General features: G+C 44.7%; 1 protein-coding gene across 1 annotated transcript in view; it reads right to left on the bottom strand.

Annotated features, from left to right (window-relative positions):
* LOC143975874 (uncharacterized) overlaps positions 1-20,525 on the bottom strand; it is a 215,635-nt gene that overhangs the window by 45,648 nt on the left and 149,462 nt on the right. The window contains exons 21-25 of the mRNA XM_077478427.1: positions 13,342-13,560; positions 13,079-13,262; positions 2,299-2,500; positions 2,060-2,224; positions 1,616-1,816 (exon numbers count right to left, since the gene is read on the bottom strand). Of these exons, the coding sequence (XP_077334553.1) occupies positions 1,616-1,816; positions 2,060-2,224; positions 2,299-2,500; positions 13,079-13,262; positions 13,342-13,560 (971 nt within the window). The remainder of the gene's footprint in view (positions 1-1,615; positions 1,817-2,059; positions 2,225-2,298; positions 2,501-13,078; positions 13,263-13,341; positions 13,561-20,525) is intronic.

The following is a 20,525-nucleotide window of genomic DNA, read 5'->3' as shown; positions in this document are numbered from 1 at the left end:
GAAACATGATTGAAACCTTTAAATCCATCAAGAGGGGTGAATAAGGTTTAAGAGGGCAGCAAGTTCAAACTAATCTTAGAAACAATTTTACTGAAGGGGTAGTTGATGCTTGGAATAGACTTCCAGGAGAGCGAGTTAAACAGCAAGTGGTTTCAGGCATGATTGGGGCACACACACACACACACACACACACACACACACACACTATATAAAATTTTTACAAAAAGCTTTAGGGTCCTTTCACACGGGGCGGATCAGTTCTGATCCGCCCCGTGGATGTCCGTTTGCTCAGCGGGGATCACTCCGCCGATCCCCGCTGAGCAGGGAGATGACAGGTCTGTCTCCGCACACTGTGCAGGGACGGACCTGTCACAGCGCCGCTCTCCCCTATGGGAGATCGGATGACGACGGACCGCAGTGCCCGTCGTCATCCGATCCGATCCGCAGACGGATGGAAAAATAGCTTTTTCCTCCGTCACACTTTTTCGGATCGGAGCGGGTCGGATGTCAGCGGACATGTCACCGCTGACATCCGACGCTCCATAGAGCTCTATGGAGCACCCGTTCAGGTCCGCCTGAAAAACTGACAGGCGGGCCTGAACGGGACGTTAGTGTGAAAGGGGCCTTAGTGGTTGGCTGCCGTCCACAGAAATCAGAATGCAAGGAGTCACCTGGAGATAATCTGTCCATCTGTTGGTCTGGAGACCAATTTAAAAATCACCCATAATTACGTGATCAGTAAAGTAGGTAGCCACAATAGCATGTTTACAATAACTAGAAGCAGCTGGAGGCAATTACAGCTTGACCAAAAGTTTCCAGACATTAAATTTTTTGCAAAAGCATGCATCATCCATCTTGGTCAGAGACAAGGTCTATTAATTTGAAAGGTGGGGTTTAAAAAGTAGGAAAAATACACACAGGCTTGCAAAGTGAGTAGCTAGATTGGTAATTAAATGCAACCCAGGGCTTTTTAAGCAGTTTGACATTTTTGAAAGTCTTATAGAACTCAATTGCAGAGCTCAGGCCCCCCGCATGTTCGAGACGGTATTCTAGTAAGCCATGCTATTGATAGTCAAGAAAGGCAGCACAGTAGAAGTAGAGTGAACTGGATGGAATAAAACCAACAGTATATCACATTTATAGGGTCACTCTGCAGGACCAATAGGAGGCGGCCATGAGTGAAAGCAACAAGTTCACAATATTTGACAAGATCAATAGGTTTGAGGTTTTTGCCCTTAAACCAAAAAACAGTGAAGGTTAAAAACCATTCCCATTATGGGCATTTTACCTATATTATGCTACTATCGGTTATTCAAGTCTTTGACCCCGATAAAGATATATATGGACTTTTTTTTACTATGGGTGAACCATATAACAGGGTGCCCAAATGGTGTGTCGGCTAAATACCATTACAAACATTTTTCTGATCAATAGACCAACATGCAAACCTACAGCTACATTAACACAACTGCTTAATAGTAAATAGATCTAAAAAGGAAAAACAGCTAATTTTTTCACCACCTGGTATTGAATAATCAAATGTAGAAGGTGTTTTCATGAAACATACATGTTCTAGTATACATATACTTAAATGCTCAACTTCCAAAGGGCGCACCTGGTAAACAGATCCTGGCGCAACCATCATCAAAAATGGTAAATCTTGAAAAGGAGTACAATCTAGCATATTGCTTGAAAGCACAAGTCCTGTGGGACACCAACAGCTTCCTTGCATTGAAGGTCCAATAAGGCAAACATGTGAGCAGTTAAGTTTGTGACAGGGGTTTTCCATTCTTGGCTGCAGCATCTCATGCATAACCTAAAACCATGAGGGAAAAAAAAAAAAAAAAAGCTTTTAAAACCAGTGTGCAGTATATGCCTATATAAAAATATGCTTTTAGAACGTGAACCCTGAGGATCAGGATACTAAGGTTGCCACTTGAGCATTGTCCAACCTATCATCCTTTCCAGTTGACTTAATTGTAAAGACCTTTGTCAGTTAAGCTAAATAACCTACATTGCCAATTTACAGCATTTACATTATAAAAAAATGTATTAGTACCTTGAGTCCATATGGCTGACCATGTCGCTTTATTAACACAGACAAATCCTTGCCCGTTTTCTTATTTATCTTTTGCACAGTTCTTGCTTTGATTTCAGACCAGTAAATCTCATCCTCAAACACAGTTATAGCAAAAGGACTTTGAATAATTTTCATTTGCAGCACCTAACAAGAAAGAAGAGTTAAGCAACGTTTTTACTCAATTACCAAATGGCAAAAAATATTTAAAAATAAAGCACCTTTATATCTGTGCCATCCAGATTGGCTGAACCAATGGCATGAAATTTGTCATCGGACCAGTAAATTCTCCAGCTCAGAAGATCAAGAGCCAAGCCTGTTGGCCAACCAAGTTGCTCATTGACTAGAATTTTCCGTTGGCTCCCATCCATACCAGCTCGCTCAATTTGGGACTCTGCTCCAATTTCAGACCAATACATTAATCTGCATTTGACAAATTAAGAGGTTAAATAAAAATAAAACACAGTAAAAACTTTCCAGGTCATAAAGTAAATATTCCAGAAAAAATAAAAAAATAAAATGAATTGGAACTAATGGTACCCAGCAGAAATGGAAGCTGTGCCAAAAAAAAAAAAATAAAAAAAAAAAAAAAAAAATAAAAAAGCTTGGTTTAAATTAGTGCAATTGTAACAAATCCAGCAATTGTAACAAACTGAGCCTTGTATGCATCTGAAGGCTCAGGTTTTAAATGCATTGACAGTACCTTTCGGTAAAGCAGTGTGAAAGATACTTGGAACAAAACATGCTTTGTGCATGCAAGGTAAAAAAAAAATAATTTGAGTTACGCTTACCGGTAACATCTTTTCCAGTAGTCTTTCAGGACAGCCACTAAGATAGTCTCCTCCTCTTCCTCTGGAAACACTGCGCCAGCCCACAAATTCTTACTTCCCTTGCCGGACCTCAGTTTATATCGAGATTACCTCTGGCCAGCTGGGAAGACACAAGAACACATTAACATATTGTCAAATACCATTATCTTGCTGCGCTCTGGTCTTTTGTAAGACTCTCTCTCTCTCTCTCTCTCCCCCCCCCCCCCCCCCCCAATTTTCGGGTGGGTAACTAGGGCTGTCCTGAAAGACTACTGGAAAAGACGTTACCGGTAAGCGTAACTCTAATTTTCCCTAATCGTCTTTCAGGACAGAGGATAAACGAGCACTTACCAGTTAGGGTGGGACTACAGCTTGCAAAACCTTTCGCCCAAAGGCCTGCTCACCTGCCGACACCAGATCCACTCTGTAGTGGTTCACGAAAGTGGAGTAGCTGGACCATGTTGCTGCCCTGGAAATCTGTTCTGGCGTGGCTCCCGCTCTTTCAGCCTGGGAGGCTGCCATAGCTATAGTAGAGTGTGCTTTAATACCCACTGGGATTTCTTTCCCTGCAACTGAATAAGCCTGCTCGATGGCTACTCTGAGCCATCTAGCAATAGTGCGTCAGGACGCATTACAACCTTTTCTGGCCCTGAAAACAAAACAAATAAGGAGTCTGACCTTCTGAATGTCTTGGTCAGTTCTAAATAGTGTAGGATACATCTCCTAACATCCAAATAATGAAATTTTAGTTCCTTCTCGCCGGAGGGATTGGGACAAAAAGAGGGCAAAACAATTTCCTGGCTTCTATGAAAGCCGGATGCCACTTTCGGCAAAAAGGCCGGATCGGTCTTTAAAACTATCCGGTCCGGAAAAATAAAACGCAAAAAAGGGAGCCCTGACTGATAAGGCCTCCATCTCACAGACCCTCCTGGCAGTCGTTACTGCTACCAGAAACACTGTCTTCAGAGTAAGTTCTCTCAGAAAACACTTTTAAAGGCTCTAAGGGGGGGGGGGGGGGGGGGGTCCAGTTAAGCTTTGTAAAACTAAGGATAAATCCCATCTGGGAAATGACAGACCCTGGACCGGTCTCTGTCTAGGGCCCTAAAGAATCTGACTACCCATGGGTTGGCAGCCAAATGATCTTCCAAAAAAAAAAAAAAAAACACTGAGGGCTGACACTTGAAAAGTTAATATCAAAAATATTTTTATTTCTTTCTATACATAAAACAATAAACCTTGATTGCATTGCATCAATCGATCCTAGATGTTTACACAACATTAACCAAAGATGACCCAAAGATCATCCTTATCTGCACAGTTCATACACCCTGACTTTCAACAAAACCAGACATACTCATACATACAATAAAACAGATAGAGGCGCCTCCTATGGCCATACATGTGGGGTACATGCTAATTAAACACACTATGGGAGGAACAATGGCGTATAAGGAGACTACAAAAAGGAAATGTCATTTGAATTCCCATACGTCCAGTTGAAGCTATGTGATGCCTTATTGCGAAACGCATTGACGTTTGTGTGGATGGTAGGCGCCCTTCTGGGCATGAATCAAAGTATTAGCAGTTTGGATCAGAAATATGGAATATATGAATGAGTGAGCATCTGAACAGACACCTGTTAGAAAGGCTTCCGGTGCAGCTGATTGCAAAAGACCCTGGAGTGGATTCAGTATAACAGAGGTGGTGAGACTTGATGTTATAAAACAAGTGGTGAAAGATCCTACACACATTTATTGGACTTTTGATCGACTAAAATAGTTTGTGGAGAAAGATTGCATCCAAATATTCAGCTTGTCTGATGAACCAACGGCTGCCTGAGAAGCTCATATATATATATATTGACAGCAAATCTGAGTGAAATCCCCAGGGTATGGTAAGCCAGTGTGTCGGAGAATCATTAATTTTTGGTGCAAGGCATTCTTTATGGAACCGCTGGATATATGGAACTTTAAAACAGTCACAGTATTATAGGAAAGTCTGACATGTGTGACAAATAGTGCACTTTAAAGTGGAGGGCCACCCTGAAAACAAAAAAAATTTTTTTTTTTTTTTTTTTTTTACTTACCAGAAATGCCTGTTGCTAGGCACATAATCCTAATCTTCCTCTTCCTCCTCCGGAGATCTTCTGTCTTCTCTCCTCGTCGCGGCGTCTTCTGGGTAATGGGTCGCGCTGTGTTCTGGGAACTGTGTGTTCCAGAACACAGCTCGTCCCATTCAGAAAGTGCTGCGGGACTCGTGCATGCGCAGTAGGAAACGGGCAGTGAAGCCATAAGGCTCCACTGCCTGTTTCCCTTAGAGGGAATGGCGGTGCCGGGACCCGAGAGCCGAGGGACGGATCGGCCTCGGGCGGCCGACATCACGGGCGCCCTGGACAGGTAAGTGTGTTTATTAAGTCAGCAGCTGCAGTGTTTGCAGCTGCTGACTTTTTTTTTTAAACGGCCCTCTTTAAATACGACTGAGTTTGAATATAATCAATTCACTGCCACTGATTGTTACATTTTCAGTATTGACTCATTTATGCCGCTGCTTGCAAAAGGCTAAAAGTGAAGGTGAAGGCTTCACATGTCGGTTTCAGGTTTGCTATACTCGGCTGCAAGTGATTAAGTAGAAGGAGACTTAGAGCTATAATAATTGACAACAGATCTTCATGAGACTTTTATAATCACAAGCCTGTGATATCCCTATTTCAATTAAAGAGAATTGCAATGTAGGTTTAATGGAGGTACTAGTGAGAGATCAGGACTGGTGATTGCTCATAATTATCCCCATCTTCAATTACTGCTACCTTGATGACCATACATGTGCAGATTTCCGAGAGATTTTTATCTCATGCTTCCTAATAGAAGCGTAATATTGGAACCGCTGAATATATAGAACTTTCAGTCACAGTATCATAGGAAAGCCTGACATGTGTGACAAATAGTGCACTTTAAATACAACTGGATTTGAATATATTCAATTCACTGCCATTGATTGTTACATTTTTAGTATTGTCTGTCATTTATGCCACTGCTTGCAAAAGGCTGAAAGTGAAGGCTTCAGGTTTGCTACACTTTGCTATAAGTGATTAAGTAGAAGGAGACTCATCTTCATGAGACTGTTATAATCCCGAGCCGGAGATATTCCTATTTCAACCGAAGAGAATTGCTGTGTAGGTTAAATGGAGGTACTAATGAGAGCTTAGGACCGTTGTCTGTCATAATTATCCCCATTTCCAATTACTGCTACTTTGATGACCATACATGTGCAGATTTACGAGAGATTTTCATCTCATGCTTCCAAATAGAAGCGTATTATTGGTACAATTTGATCATACTTGGTATATCCCCACATGTATGGCCATAGGAGGCGCCTCTATCTGTTTTCTTGTTGTATGTATGAGTATGTCTGGTTTTGTTTGTTGAAAGTCAGGGTGTATGAACTGTGCAGATAAGGATGATCTTTGGGTCATCTTTGGTTAATGTTGTGTAAACATCTAGGATCGATTGATTCAATTCAATCAAGGTTTATTGTTTTATGTATAGAAAGAAATAAAAATATTTTTGATATCAAATGTCCTATGTGTTCACCGAAACCTAAGGTAGCTACTTTTTTCTCCTGGTGTTGGTATGCAAGTTAGAAGCGGGACACAACAGCAGGGGAAAAAGTTACATAGTTACATAGTTAGCCAGGTTGAAAAAAGACACAAGTCCATCCAGTTCAACCTTAAAGAAAAGTCTCTTTTTTCTTTTTTTCTGACTATATGTTAGCTACGGCTTCGGCCTTGTAGACTGAGGAGTGACATAAGGACTTATTTCTTTCAGAGGGGCCCACTGCCACTATTTGGATTTATTCGGTAGTGACAGTGGATATGGTCATGTAATGGTATAAATACTAATGGATAAGCCTTTATCTGCCCCACATTGTAAAAATTCCAAAACTGCGGAGGAGCTCCGTACTGGGAAAGAGCTCTCTGCGCACCACTTGTTGAAACGTAACCAGACCTTTTCATAGATCTGGCGAGTTTCCTTTTTCCTACTGTCCAGGAGGGTAGAAACTAGCCTCTGAAAACCCTTTAGCTTTTAATAAACCCTCCTCAGTAGCCAGGCCACTAACTTCCACTGGCGTACTCATGGGCAGAGGACTGGCCCCTGAGAGAGGCGATCGTCCCGAGGGGGCAAGAGTAGGGGAGGTTCTACCGCCAACTGCTTCAGTATTGAGAACCATGCTCTCTTGGGCCAATGCGGCGCCACCAGAATCAGAGATGTGTTTTCTATTTGAAACTTTCTCAGAACTGCTGGCAACAATGCTGGAGGTGGGAAGGCATAGCAAGTTCTGAAGTGCCAATTCTGGTTCAGAGCGTCCACACCTAAGGCTCCCTCTCCCCTTCTTAGGGAGAAAAAAAAAACAGGGGGTTTTTGCGTCGTTTCTGGACACGAAAAGGTCCACCTCTGGAGGCCCCCCCCATCTCTTTATTATGAGATTGAAAACCTCCTGGTTGAGAACCCAGTCGCCCTCCCTCAGCCTCTTTCGGCTGAGAAAGTCTGCTACCACGTTTTTCTCTTCTCTCAGGAAAACTGCTCAGAGCGAAAGGGTGTAGGTCTCGGCCCAGCTCAGGATCTCTGTCGCTAAAGACAACAGGGCTCGGCTTCTCGTGCCACCCTGCTTGTTTAAATAGGCCACTGCGGAGGAGTTGTCCGACGGCACCTGAATGTGGTGACCCATGAGCTCTTTTTTGAAAAGTCTGAGGGCTAGTGCCACTGCCCTTAATTCTTTCCAGTTGGACGATCGAGCCAACTCGCCATCCTCCCAAGTGCCCTGGGCTAGAAGGGAACCCAGATGTGCCCCCCAGCCTTTTCCACTTGCGTCTGTGGTAACTACCCGAGAAACTGGGATGAGCCACAGACGCCCCTGCAACAGGTTCATCACTTTCCTCCACCACCAGAGGCATCTCTTTACTTGGTGTGGAATATGTACTAGGGCGTCTAGAGCCTCCTGACTGTGGTCCCACACCCCTAGGACGAAGGTCTGTAGGGGAGGAAAATGTAGCCCTGCCCACTGCACTGCTGGGAGGGTAGATGTAAGGAGACCCAATACTGATATCAGAACCCTTATGGAGAACAGCTGGTTGCTCTGAAGTGAGGCCACCGCTCTGTCCAGCTTTTGTACCTTCTCTCTTGGCAGAAAAACTCTCAACAGTGTTGAGTCCAACAGTGTTGAGTCCAACAGTGTTGAGTCCAACAGTGTTGAGTCCAACAGTGTTGAGTCCAACAGTGTTGAGTCCAACAGTGTTGAGTCCAACAGTGTTGAGTCCAACAGTGTTGAGTCCAACAGTGTTGAGTCCAACAGTGTTGAGTCCAACAGTGTTGAGTCCAACAGTGTTGAGTCCAACAGTGTTGAGTCCAACAGTGTTGAGTCCAACAGTGTTGAGTCCAACAGTGTTGAGTCCAACAGTGTTGAGTCCAACAGTGTTGAGTCCAACAGGAAACCTAGATAGGAGATCTGTTGAGAGGGGATCAGGCTGGACTTTTCCAAGTTCAGAAGCCACCCCAGGTCTGTAAGGACCCTTTTGGTTAGATCGAGATCCTTGACCAACTGTATTGGGGATGCTGCAAATAAGCAGGTCGTCCAGGTAGGCTATTATACATATCCCTTGGAGCTGAAGAAAGGCCATGGCTTCTGCCAGGACCTTGGTAAAAATGCGGGGTGAAGAGGGTAGCCCAAATGGTAGGGCCTGAAACTGAAAGTGTACTGTTTCTCCCCCTAAATCTATGGCAAGGCGTAGAAACTTCTGCGAGGCCTCCGCTATAGGGATGTGTAAATACGCGTCCCTTAGGTCCAGAGATACCATGAAACAGTTGCGGGGTGGAAGGGCCCTCACTGAAAAGATAGACTCCATGCGGAATCTTTTGTATGTCACTGAAGCATTCAGGGGCTTTAAGTTCAGAATCAATCTGAACTTCCCTGAGGGTTTTTTTTTACTACGAAGACATGAGAATAAAACCCCCTTCCCTCTTCTGCTTTTGGGACCCTGAGAATAACATCCTGATTCTCCAATTCCCTCAGAGCTTCCAGCAAGGCCTCGGCCTTTACCATGCACCTGGGTAGATGCGTGACAAGGAGCCTTTGAGGGGGTGGTCTTAAGAATTCCAAGAGGTACCCCCTTCTTATTACCCCTAAAATAAATTGATTGGGGGATATTGTCTCCCACTGTGGGAGAAAGGCCGCCAGTCTTCCTCCCACTGTAGCTGGAATGTCACTGGGTTTTATGGGGCTGGACAGGAGGGCGAAAAATCGCCCCTGCCTTTTTGGGGCCAGGTTCTCTTTTTTCCCTCTGGTTTAGGGGTTTCCCTACGCTCTTGCGGATGAAACCCCTTTTTTGTTTGCACGGGGGTTTTCCGTTTGAGGGGAAAGGATTTTTTCCTGTCCGGTCTAGAACAGTCTCTAGCCCTGGGCCAAAAAGGAGGTCCCCCGTCAAAGGTATCCCACACAGTTTTATCTTGGAGGCATTATCCCCTGGCCACGTTTTTAGCCAGAGGAACCTTCTGGCCGAATTGGCTAGAGCCGCCGTTCTGCCCGACATGTGGACGGACTCAGCAGAGGCATCTGCTATGTAAGCGATCCCTCGCAGCATAGTAGGGAAGGACGACAGAATGGTTTCCTTATCTGTGCCTGCCTCAATATGTTGTTGGATCTGTGAGAGCCAGTGCTCTAAATTGCGAGCCACAACCGTAACTGCCATTTCAGGCTTTAAATTGCCGATAGCCGAGTCCCATGTTTTCTTAAGCAGAGAGTCAATCCTTTTGTCCACGACATCTGCCAAGGCCCCCATGTCTTCAAACGCCAAATCTGTGTGTCTGGAGACCTGGGACAAAGCGGTATCTAATTTGGGATTTTTATTCCAAAGGCATGCCGGGTCCTCTGAAAATGGGAATCTTCTTTTGAGGGATCTAGACAAAAAAGGGCTCTCAAGATCCTGCCACTCCTTTTTGTCTTTATTAGAACTTCGTGCACTGGAATCACCCTTCTCTTTGGTTCCCCTAAACCCAAATACATTTGGTCATGAAGAGTTAGGGGCTTCTTATCTGCCTGGATACCGAGGGTTGTATAAATCGCTTTTAAGAGGTCCTCTACCTCATCAAGGGATAATTTATATCTGGAGGCTTTCCTGGACCCCCCGTCCTGGTCCTCCCCCTCTGAACCCTCCTGGGAATCGGAAGAGGAACTGTCTGGAAGTTCCCTTCCTGTCCCTGAAGGGCCTGCAACCTCTGTCCCCCCTGTAGTAGCAGGTTGGAGCTGGAGGAAAACTCTGCTAGAGGTGGGGTTGTATCCTGGGGAGCTGGACCCGTGGGAAGCTGACATTTTTCAAAAAGGGATCTAAAAGAGAAGGTGGACGAGAGCTCTTTGAACAGGAGTCAGGACTAGCAGCTTCAGTCAGACTCCCTTTCCCTAATGAGGGAATCTATACAGCCTTTGCACAACACTTTTGTCCAAGATTCCCCTAAAATGTCCCTACAGGAGGCACACTTTTTAGAGCTATGCTTAGACTTAGTTTTTTCCGTAGCTTTCTGAAATAAGTAAAAAAAGGAAAAACAGAAAAGAGAAAAAGTCAATACAAAAGCTCGGGATACAACCCTGGGAGTGCACTAGACCCTTTTTAAAAAAAGGAAGGGATCTGAGCCTCCCCTCCCCCCAGCCACCCGGGGGGTCTGCCCCCCATGATAGAACTATACATTGGGGTGGGGGGATCCTAGATAGAGAGAGTATCCCTCCCAGGATGCTCTTAACTTAGGAATGCTGGAGGTAGTGTGTTGGTTGTGCCCCAGCTTCCGACATTACTGCAGGTGGCTGCTTACTACAGAGTTTCACGCTGCCTGTGCGCATTCCCAACTCATCTCCAGCTTGTGCCTGACCCTCCTATCAGCTCCACGACCCGGAACCGGAAGTCAATCGTATTCGAGGTCAAGCCTTAGTTTCCGCCGGATACGACGTCACCCGTCGTTCGCCCCCGCTCGGTTCAAAGAAAAAAAAGGGCAGACTGTACCCTTGTACAGGGAAATATTTCGAACGGCTTGCCAGCTGCATCCCTGTAGACGCGATAGGAGTCCCCCACGACCTGAAGCCGCGCTCGACTAGGAAAGGGTGGCAATACCTGGTGAGTTAAGTAATACGATCAATCCAAACGGTTTGAACCCAGCTTTCTCCTAACGAAGCCCCTGCTTCTTTAAACCGGGTTCTTGACGAAAAGAATGGCCACAGCCTCCCCGACTGATCAGCCTGGTCCCTGCACAGTGTCTCCCCGCCGGAGGAAACACTAATAACTGAGGTCTGGCAGGGGAAGTAAGAATTTATGGGCTGGCACAGTGTTTCCAGAGGAAGAGGAGGAGACTCTCTCTCATAGTGGCTGTCCTGAAAGACGATTAGGGAAAATAAAGTTTAATTTTGCATTGATAGCGTAAACATATCTGTTACTTTCTGGTATGATTGGATTTGCTCCATGTGACAGGAAAGGGATCAGTGATGATTTACTAAAGGCAAATTGGCTGTTAACGTTGCAAGGAAAGGTGAAATTGCAAGATCATTTGCCCCTGAGCTTTGTGAAGGGGGTGAACTTCCATCATACATAAAAATTATGTTTTTTTGTACATGAAATCCTACTACATTCAGCAATCAAGTAAAATGTTATGTGATAAATCCTAACTCAATCAGTATGGTGCCATCAATCCAAATAAAAAAAAAAAAAAAAAAAAAACAACACACACACTGCAATTAGTTGTGAACATGTGCTCCAATATGAACACACTAAAGTAATTTGCATGCCGTGTGACCATACACTAAGCACTCAAAGTCCAATGTGTAATTCATGCCTACACTCTTCTCATGAAGAAATCAATCATGTGGTGAACTACCCTCCCATATAATAACTGCTCACCTTTTTGTGTTGACCTCAGATCGGCAAATGCATGTATCCTCCTGGGATCATAACATGAATATGGTCTCCTCCGCAGAACTCCCACTGCCAAAGAAGATCACTGGGGTGCCTCATCCACTAGAAGTAGTGAAGCATGAAAAATAAAGCCACCCCTGTGAGCTGCTGTGAATGTGCGAGTGGTGTGGAGGAGACCATCTATATTCTAATGCCAGGAGGGGATACATGCATTTGCTGACCTCCAACTTAAGGTCATTACCACAAAGTGAGCAGTTTGTAGTGATATGGGGAAGAGCGTTTCTGCATGAATTACATAAAAATATGGTTTTAATTGAGTTATTGCACAGAATGCACAGATGACTGCATATCGGGGCACATTTCATATTAATTGGACCAAATTATTGCATTTTTGGATTATAAAATAACACCCGATATATTAATTGCATTTTTTTTATATGGTTGTTCTTTATATATTTGGACTGATAGCGCCACACTGATTAACAAGTTATGATTTCTCACTAGGTTGGGCAATATTACTAGAAGTGTAAAAGCAGGTTTTTTGCAGTATTTTCTTTGATTCATGGTTGTGCAGGGAAAAGCCCTGCTTGCACTAATGTAACCATGTATAATATACCATAACTGGCTAATGTCCCTGAAGCTGGAAATCTCTGAAATAGACACTGCTAAGCCAGTGATCTCCACTTGCTTTCAGGTCCTGGGCAAAGTGGCCCACCTGACTGTTGGCCATGGACTCCAATAAGAACAGTTTTCATTTATAAACTCAAAATGCTTTGCATTTCATGATTGAGTGCAAACTGTTGTCCGATTGGACAAGGTGGAGGCACTGACATGTTCCCCACCTTGTCCAGTCAAAATTGTTTGCATTCATTCAGCAAAGCATTTGCAAAACACCCATGCAGAGTGGCCAACCTCCTGTATTCACAATGCATCAGACCAGCCACTTGGTATGGGACCCAAAAGTGGAGATCACTGAAGTAGCTGGGATTTCCAGTTTCCAGGGGCATCAGCCAGGTATAGTACACAGTTACATTGCTGTCAAGCTGGACCCATGTAATTAAAAAATAAAATAAAAAAAAGCACACACCATGTGGCATTCATCTTTAAGATTTGTGTAATAGACCTAGTCATCCACTTACTGAAATCAGTTCTAAAAAAATTAAAATAAAAAAAGTTATAATATACTTAATGCCTGGTGTAGTTATTAGATGTAGACAGGTATTGTCAAACCATTTTTCAACTAACCCATCAAGAGGTTGCAAGACCAAAGAACGTGGTTGATCTAAATACTCATCAAGAACCACTACATATTCTGGAACCCCCTTCCAAGTTCCATTCAGTGCTGTAGCAAGAATTTGCCCTGCTGTGCCATCTGTCCAGTACATATTCCGACCAACCCAGTCAACTGCTATGCAATCCGATTTAATTCCTGAAGTACAAACAAAAAAAAACGCATTAAAAAGTACAGTACTGCTGCTTTCCAATAAAGTTTGGAGACACACACACACCTTTAACAAGAGTTCCTTTGTTTTTTGTGTTCAATGTTATCCATTTGATGCTTTCTGCATTAAGGTCCATCCAGAAGACCTTCTGCTCCTGTAAATCATAGTCCAATGAGAAGATCATGGAACTTTTATCAGTAGAGGTCAGAATCTTCTCCTCCAATGTCCTCAGCTTGTACAACATTAGATTAAACTGAACAGATACCAGCAAGACAGGCTCTGTACCTAAAAAAAAAAAAAAAAAAAAGCAGATGCTCAGATATTGTGGATATGAGACATGCAGGCCAACTAGCACATATGTAGATTTATTGTTAAAGTGCTATTGCATGGTAGAGGTTTAAGTGCAACCATATTTACAATAAGGTATGCTGCCTCAGCTCAATGCCACAGGCTCACAGTTTGCGTCTTGGTTTGGTGAAATTCTAAAGTAATGGGCTTAGTCTAAAGTTTAAGTCAAATTGTGTATTGAAGGAAGCATCTCTTCTAGGCCCTCTAGTTAGACCAGCAATTTTGCCATGTTATGAACCCAATATGACTAGCCAATCATCCATGGAGAAGAGCTACAGCTCTCCCATCCTCAACATCAGGATCCTTTACCTCCCTAGTGGACTGCTCACCCTTAAGTGTATCTAGTCCTCTTGACAATTCCTGTTAGAAGTAAGTCAACCTGTGCTACTTGGCAATTCTTCATGTGGCTCCACCCCATACTATCTGCCACTGAACTCCTTTCGGATTGGTACTCCGCACAGCAGCTGCATGGTCTCACAGCAACTGCTGCCTGGATTCACAGGAAATGCAGTTCTGAGTCTCCCCAGGTCCAGGTGGGAGCCTAATCATAGCTCCCACATCCCCATTCTTAGCCGACATGCTTTACTCACTGCCCAGCTTCTTTCACTGGGTCCCATGCAGCACGATCTGCTTTGTAGCTTTCACCCTCAAAGCATTTGTGCAACATAGCTCCCAACTGTCCTTGATTTGGAACAATGTCCCCCCTGCCCCTCATATTGCTCTGAGCTATACAGTTCTATATGTAGCACCCTTTAGCGTGCTAGCGCAGGTATTGCTAATTTAGTAAATTTCTAAAGGTTTGCATTTGTAAATGTCAAAAGCTAGATGAAGGAATAGTGGTAAACACTTGTGGGTATAGCTTTTTTGTACAATTCTTTAAGGGGGGTGTGCCCTATGCCTACATAATTTTGCTAATGGGTGTTCCTCATTCTTATAGCAAAAAGTTGGGAGGTATGGCAGTTGCTTCCCTGAGAGCTCTGGATCACTTTCCCCAAGTCCTTCCATCTGGCGGGGGGGGTTACAGTCCGGGTCCTATACACCATGTTGCAAGGGGACACACTCCTAAAAATTTCTGTGTTCTGGAATTTTATCTTCAAGTTTGAAGTGGTCTGAACAAATCAACTTAAAATACTCAATCCCATTAGGATGTTTTAGGCAGGAAACTGGTTCGGAGGCATGCATCGTAAATAGACATGTATTCTGAGGAAGGGGCACTCATTTGTTAAACGGTTAATAGATTGGAGACTAGTTAGAACTGTACCTACAAGGTTACTTGTAGGTACAGTAAATCTAAATGTACACAGTTTAGAAGATATTTAAAGTGATTGATTAAAAAAATTATTTGAGTTACGCTTACCGCAACATCTTTTCCAGTAGTCTCTCAGGACAGCCACATTGAGACCTTGGCTCCTCTTCCTTGGAAACACTGCGCCAGCCCCCATAAAATCTCAACCTCCCCCTGCTGGCCTCTGTTTTCTAGAGAACCTCTGGTCAGTTGGGGAGACACAAGAACACGTTAACATACTATCACAAATTACTATTGTGCCTGCATTTAGGACCTCAAGACCCCCCAAAAATTCGGATGGGTAACTAGGGCTGTCCTGAAAGACTACTGGAAAAGACGTTACTGGTAAGCGTAACTCTAATTTTCCCTCTCCATCTTTCAGGACAGCCACATTGAGAGGACAGACAAGCACTTACCACTTTGGGTGAAAGGTTTTGCATGCTGTTATCCTGCCCTAAGGCCTGTTGACTTGCCTATGCCAGAGCCACTCTAGCGTTTCACAAATGTGGTGAAACTGGACCATATCTGCTCTGGCGTTGCTGCTCCAGCTCTTTCCGCCTGAGAAGCTGCCATAGTAGAGTATGGTAGAGTGTGCTTTAATTCCCATGGGAGCCTCTCTAGCCGCCAGATTGTAGGCCTGGCTAATGGTTATCTGGCATTATCTAGATGCCTTTTGTCCCTTTGTGCCACAAAATTAGTGACTTCCTAATACTTTCAGTTCTAAATATCGTAGGATACATTGCCTAACTTTCAGAGTATGGCACCTACATTCCCTTTCGTTTGAGAGATTAGGGCTTCTATGGTATTTCAAAGGCACCTTAGGTAAAGCCATGTCAGTCAAAAACTACTCAATCTGGAAAAAACACAAAAGGGGTCTAACTGAAAGTGCCTCTATTTCACCGCCACAAAAAAAACAACAAAAAACGACATTCCCTTCCCCCTTTAGTAACACTGCTGAAAAGGGAAAGCGCATTGGCTTCTACCCAGCTGACGATCTGAGGCTAGACTTAACAGGACCCTGCTTCCTTGTGCCACCTTGCTTGTTTATATAAGCAATGACCGAGGAGTTGTCCAAACACCTGGATATGATGCCCCAGGAGGTCACCTCTGAAGGCTTTGACTACCAGTCCGACTGCTTTCAATTCATTCCACTTGGATCTCTTAAGTTCCTCTTTCTCCCCACATCCCCTGCGCTAGCCGAGATCCCAGGTGCTCCCCCCAGCCTCTGCCGCTTGTGTCTGATAATGACTCTGGACACTGGAATGATCCACAGAAGGCCTTGTGACAGATTCAGCTGCTTCCTCCACCAGAGGGATCTCTTGACCCAAGGAGGAATTGAAAGCACAGTGTCTAAAGACTCCTGGCTGTGATCCCACATCTTTAGAACCAAGGCCTGCAGGGGCAGGAAGTGCACGCCTGCCAACTAGACTGCCAGAATAGCAGAGGTTAATAAGCTGAGGGTTGACATGGCCACCTGTATCGATACCTGCTGGTTGTTCTGAAGGGACACTACTGCTCAGTCCAGCTTCAGAATCTTCTCTGCTGAGAAAAAAAAAAAACTCAGTTGAGTAGAGTCCAGCAGGTATCCTAGATAGGGCTACTGAACCTGGAAAAATCCACCCTAATTCCAGCTCAACAAATGTCCCATCAGGATTGTTAGTTCCAGATCCCCCATCAGTTGTTCCGAAGATGCTGCGAAGAGTAGATAGTCTAGTCATGCAATAATGGATATCCCAGGGTCGCAGAAAAGCCATGGCTTCTGCCATGACCTTTGTGAATACTCGGGGCTATGAGGAAAGGCCGAATGGAAGTGCCTGAAACTGCAGGTGAATGGTTTCCTCTACCTTTACCGCCAGGCGAAGGAACTTTTGAAAGGTTTCCGCAATAGGCACGTAGAGGCAAGAGTCTTTCAATGGACACCATGCAACAGTTCTGGGGCAATAAAGCTTGACTGCATATCGATTCCATCCGGAAACTTTTGTAGACACACTGTTCAGGGGTTTCAGATTTAGAATTAACCTGCAACTTCCTGAGGGCTTTCTTACCACGAAAACGTGTGAATAAAAGCCTGTCCCTTCCACTTTGAACTCTGCAAACCACATTTTGTAGCTTTAGTTCCTTCAATGCCCCCAGGAGGGCATCTGCTTCTGCCGTACATCTGGGGAGAAGCGTGACCAAGGTTCGACGTAGAGGGAGCTCTAAATTATAGAGAGTACCACCTTCATATGATCCCCAGGATGAATTGGTTGGGGGAAATTGCTTCCCACTCTGGAAGGAAGGCCCCCAATATTCCTCCCACTGTGGCCAGCGAGTCACTGGGTTTTACTTGGCTGCTCAGGAGGGTGGAGAAAAAAAAAAAACCCTCCTTTGCCCTTACCCCTTTGGTTTCAAGTCTTCTTTCCTTCTTGCCTGGGAGGCTGTGTGTCCAACACTGTCTCAAGACCTGGGCCAAAGAAGATGACAGTCAGGGGAATGCCACACGGTTTGATTTTGGAGGCATTGTCACCTGGCCATGTTTTGAGCCAGAGGGCTCTTCCGGCTGAGTTGGCTCGAGCAGCGCTCCTGGCTGACATGCAAACAGACTCTGCAAACAGGCTCCGCCAAAGCATCAGCTATATATGCTACCCCTCGCAGAATAGTCGGAAAGGATGACAAAATGGTCTCTTGCCGTACCTGCCTTGATATGGGCATGAATTTGAGTAGGCCAGTGCTTGAGGTTACGGGCTGCCTCAGTGACCGCCATCTCTGATTTCAGATTAGTTAGGGGTTAGCAGGGAATCAATTATTTTGTCCATGGTATCTGTCAGAGCTCCAAGATCCTTGAAGGCCAGATCTGTGTGTCTGGAAACTAGTGAGAATGCGGCGTCCAATCTGAGGTTCTTGTTCCAGCTTGGGGCAGAGTCATCCGAAAAACAGGAATCTTTTCAGGGACCGGGGAAAATAAGAAGTTTGCGCTCAGGATCCTGCCATTCCTTTTTGACCATTTCAATTAGGACCTCGTGAACAGGAAAACCTACGTTAGACTTACTGGTAACTAATTCTACGAACCTTCCAGGACGGCACACCTGAGCGACGAGGGCTCCTCCCTACAGGAAACAATCACTTGACAGCTTTGTTATAAGTCCCCACCCTTCCCCTTGAGCCTCAGTATGTAATAAAGCAATCCTGAACTGGTTCACAAGGAGCATTGCTCTACATAGTACTTACCACCTAGCGTTTAGCTCACGTTTCCCTCCAAATAGGGCGGGAAGTAGACCTGCCGTCCTGGAAGATTCATAGAAATACCATTACACGCAAGTCTAACGTAGGTCCTCTCCTATCACCTTCCAGGACGGCACACCTGAGAGGATAATCAAGTAACCCCAGGCCTACCTTCAGGGTGGGACCACAGCTTGTAGGACCTTCTACCGAAAGCCAAGTCTTTCTGTGACAAAACTTCCACACGGTAGTGTTTTAGGAACGTATCCTGACTGGACCAGATGGCAGCACTGAGGATTTGTTCCCAGGAGGACCCTGCCATCTCAGCCCAGGACATTGCTAGTGACCTGGTTGAATGAGCTTTAACTTTTGCTGGTGCTGGAACTCCACCTTGAGTACATTTCTGATCATCAAGAAAATGCAGTTGCATAGCCAGTCCAGTATGATAACAGACCAGACACCTGCAACCTACAGTTATGTACTGCTGGTGATGGACCACATGCAGTCATAACCAGCAGAGTGACACTAACACTTCTGATTAACAGGGTATAGTCAAAGAACCAACAGAAATGTCACCAATAATTCAATGTTATGCACTTCTGATTAGCAACACTGCACAGTCCTATAACAAATGTCACTAGCAACAAACTCAATGCTGTTAGTTTCTTAATAGCAACTTGTACAGTGGTATAACAGAAGTGTCGCCGACAATGCTATGTTCTACCTTTCTGATTGGAAATAATGTACGGTTATATAACAAGTGTCACTAACAATTCAATGTTATGCGTGCCTGATAAGCAACAGTGTACAGTCACATGATATTATATAACTATTTTATGGCTCAATAGAAATGCACAACAGAAAAAGACAAAACTTCCCATGGTGTGCATTTCTGATGTGCGCTCAATCTATCCTAGGCATAGCCTGAACGTTCAATACTAAGCCTTCACCAGTGAAGGATCATGGTAGTTCCAAATAATGGAGGTCTGAGGTGTGAGACTATACCACAGTAGTGGTAGTTACCCTACTACTGCATGAGTAAGTGTAGCTAACCCACCCACAGGTGGGAGTTCAAGCCTCCCAAGCATCAAAGGTCTTAAAGAGCACAGACCCAGAGATCAATTAAGTCATTCTCAGGAAGATGATCACAATCTTAGCCTGGAGGTAATCGGACACCTGTAAGACTTCACACTAGATACAGGCTAGTTTATGTAGCTTTAGCACAAAAGTTTGCACCAGAAACCCATTAAGAGTTGCAGGATAGCATTTTATGCTTCACGTACAGCTCAAACCCCAAGAGGGCTTAACTCTTGCACACTGATACAGCAGTGTGAAGAGGAAACAATAGGTTGTAACTTGAGACGTTTGCAAGGGTGCGCCACGCGCCCCCCCCCCCCCCACGCAAAGTGTAAAAATCAGGGGGCAGGCTTTTAGGAACCAAAAAAAAAAAACTCTAAATGCACCATCATGGAGCCACCTGCTAGATTCATAGCAGCTGGCCTAGATTTAGATTACCTGGTGTGCATTTGCTGACCAGGGGAAACTTATTATTCCTGGATTCCAGGTTCCTGTAAACCACCTCACAATCTTCCCATTAACTGTTTAGGAATGTTTTGTGGCAGGAACAGACTTAAGAGACTGTGCCCAACAGATCACGCCTCTTGACTAGATTCACCCATGTTGATGTACTATATTAGGGTTTAAAGTTGTAGGCTGGTAAGCTAGTTTTGCAATAACCACAGCATCTGATTTACAAGGAAGTTGTGTACATTGGTCTAGCTGAAAGTTTCTGTGCCATTTGTTCCCAGACACAAGAGAAAGGATAGCAGCCTCAGAGTGAGGCTTGGAAGACAGAACTTCCTGAGGCTTCGGCAATGAGTAGAGCAGCCTAGCGGTGGAGATTCAAACAGTCTCAGCGATGGCGCGCACTCCCTGCAGCCAGAGCACTGGGGCCAACTTGGGGGCGACCTGTGTCAAGTGATTGTGTTTCCTGAAGGGAGGGGCCCTCATCTCAGGTGTGCCATCCTGGAAAGTGATAGGAAAAAAAAAACTTGTTCCAAGCCCTTATACATCTGGTCATTGAGAGATGGGGTTTTTGGTAATCCTGAATACCGAGGGTGGTGTAGACGGCCCCCAAGAGGTCCTCAACCTCATCAAGGGACAGCTTGTACCTGGAGGGTTTTCTGGACTCCCTTTCCTATTCTCTCCTTCCAAATCGTCCTGAGAACCGGAGGTAGCACTGTCTGGTTCCTCCCTGGAAGCTCCCACCCCTTCTACCGAAGTAGAGGCCCTAGGTAGAGAAGATGCAGAGCCCTGTGCTAAAAGTGGGTTTGTACTCTGACGCAGGTGAGGGTTTAACGGGAAACTGTAAACCCTCAAACAAGGTTTTAAATGATTGAAACGTTGACGACAACTCCTT

This window comes from Lithobates pipiens, unplaced genomic scaffold, assembly GCF_037356315.1.
Source record: "Lithobates pipiens isolate NorthernLeopardFrog02 unplaced genomic scaffold, aLitPip1_a1.2 Scaffold_13, whole genome shotgun sequence".
Classification (NCBI taxonomy): Eukaryota; Metazoa; Chordata; class Amphibia; order Anura; family Ranidae; genus Lithobates; species Lithobates pipiens.
This window is presented reverse-complemented; position numbering and strand designations above follow the sequence as displayed.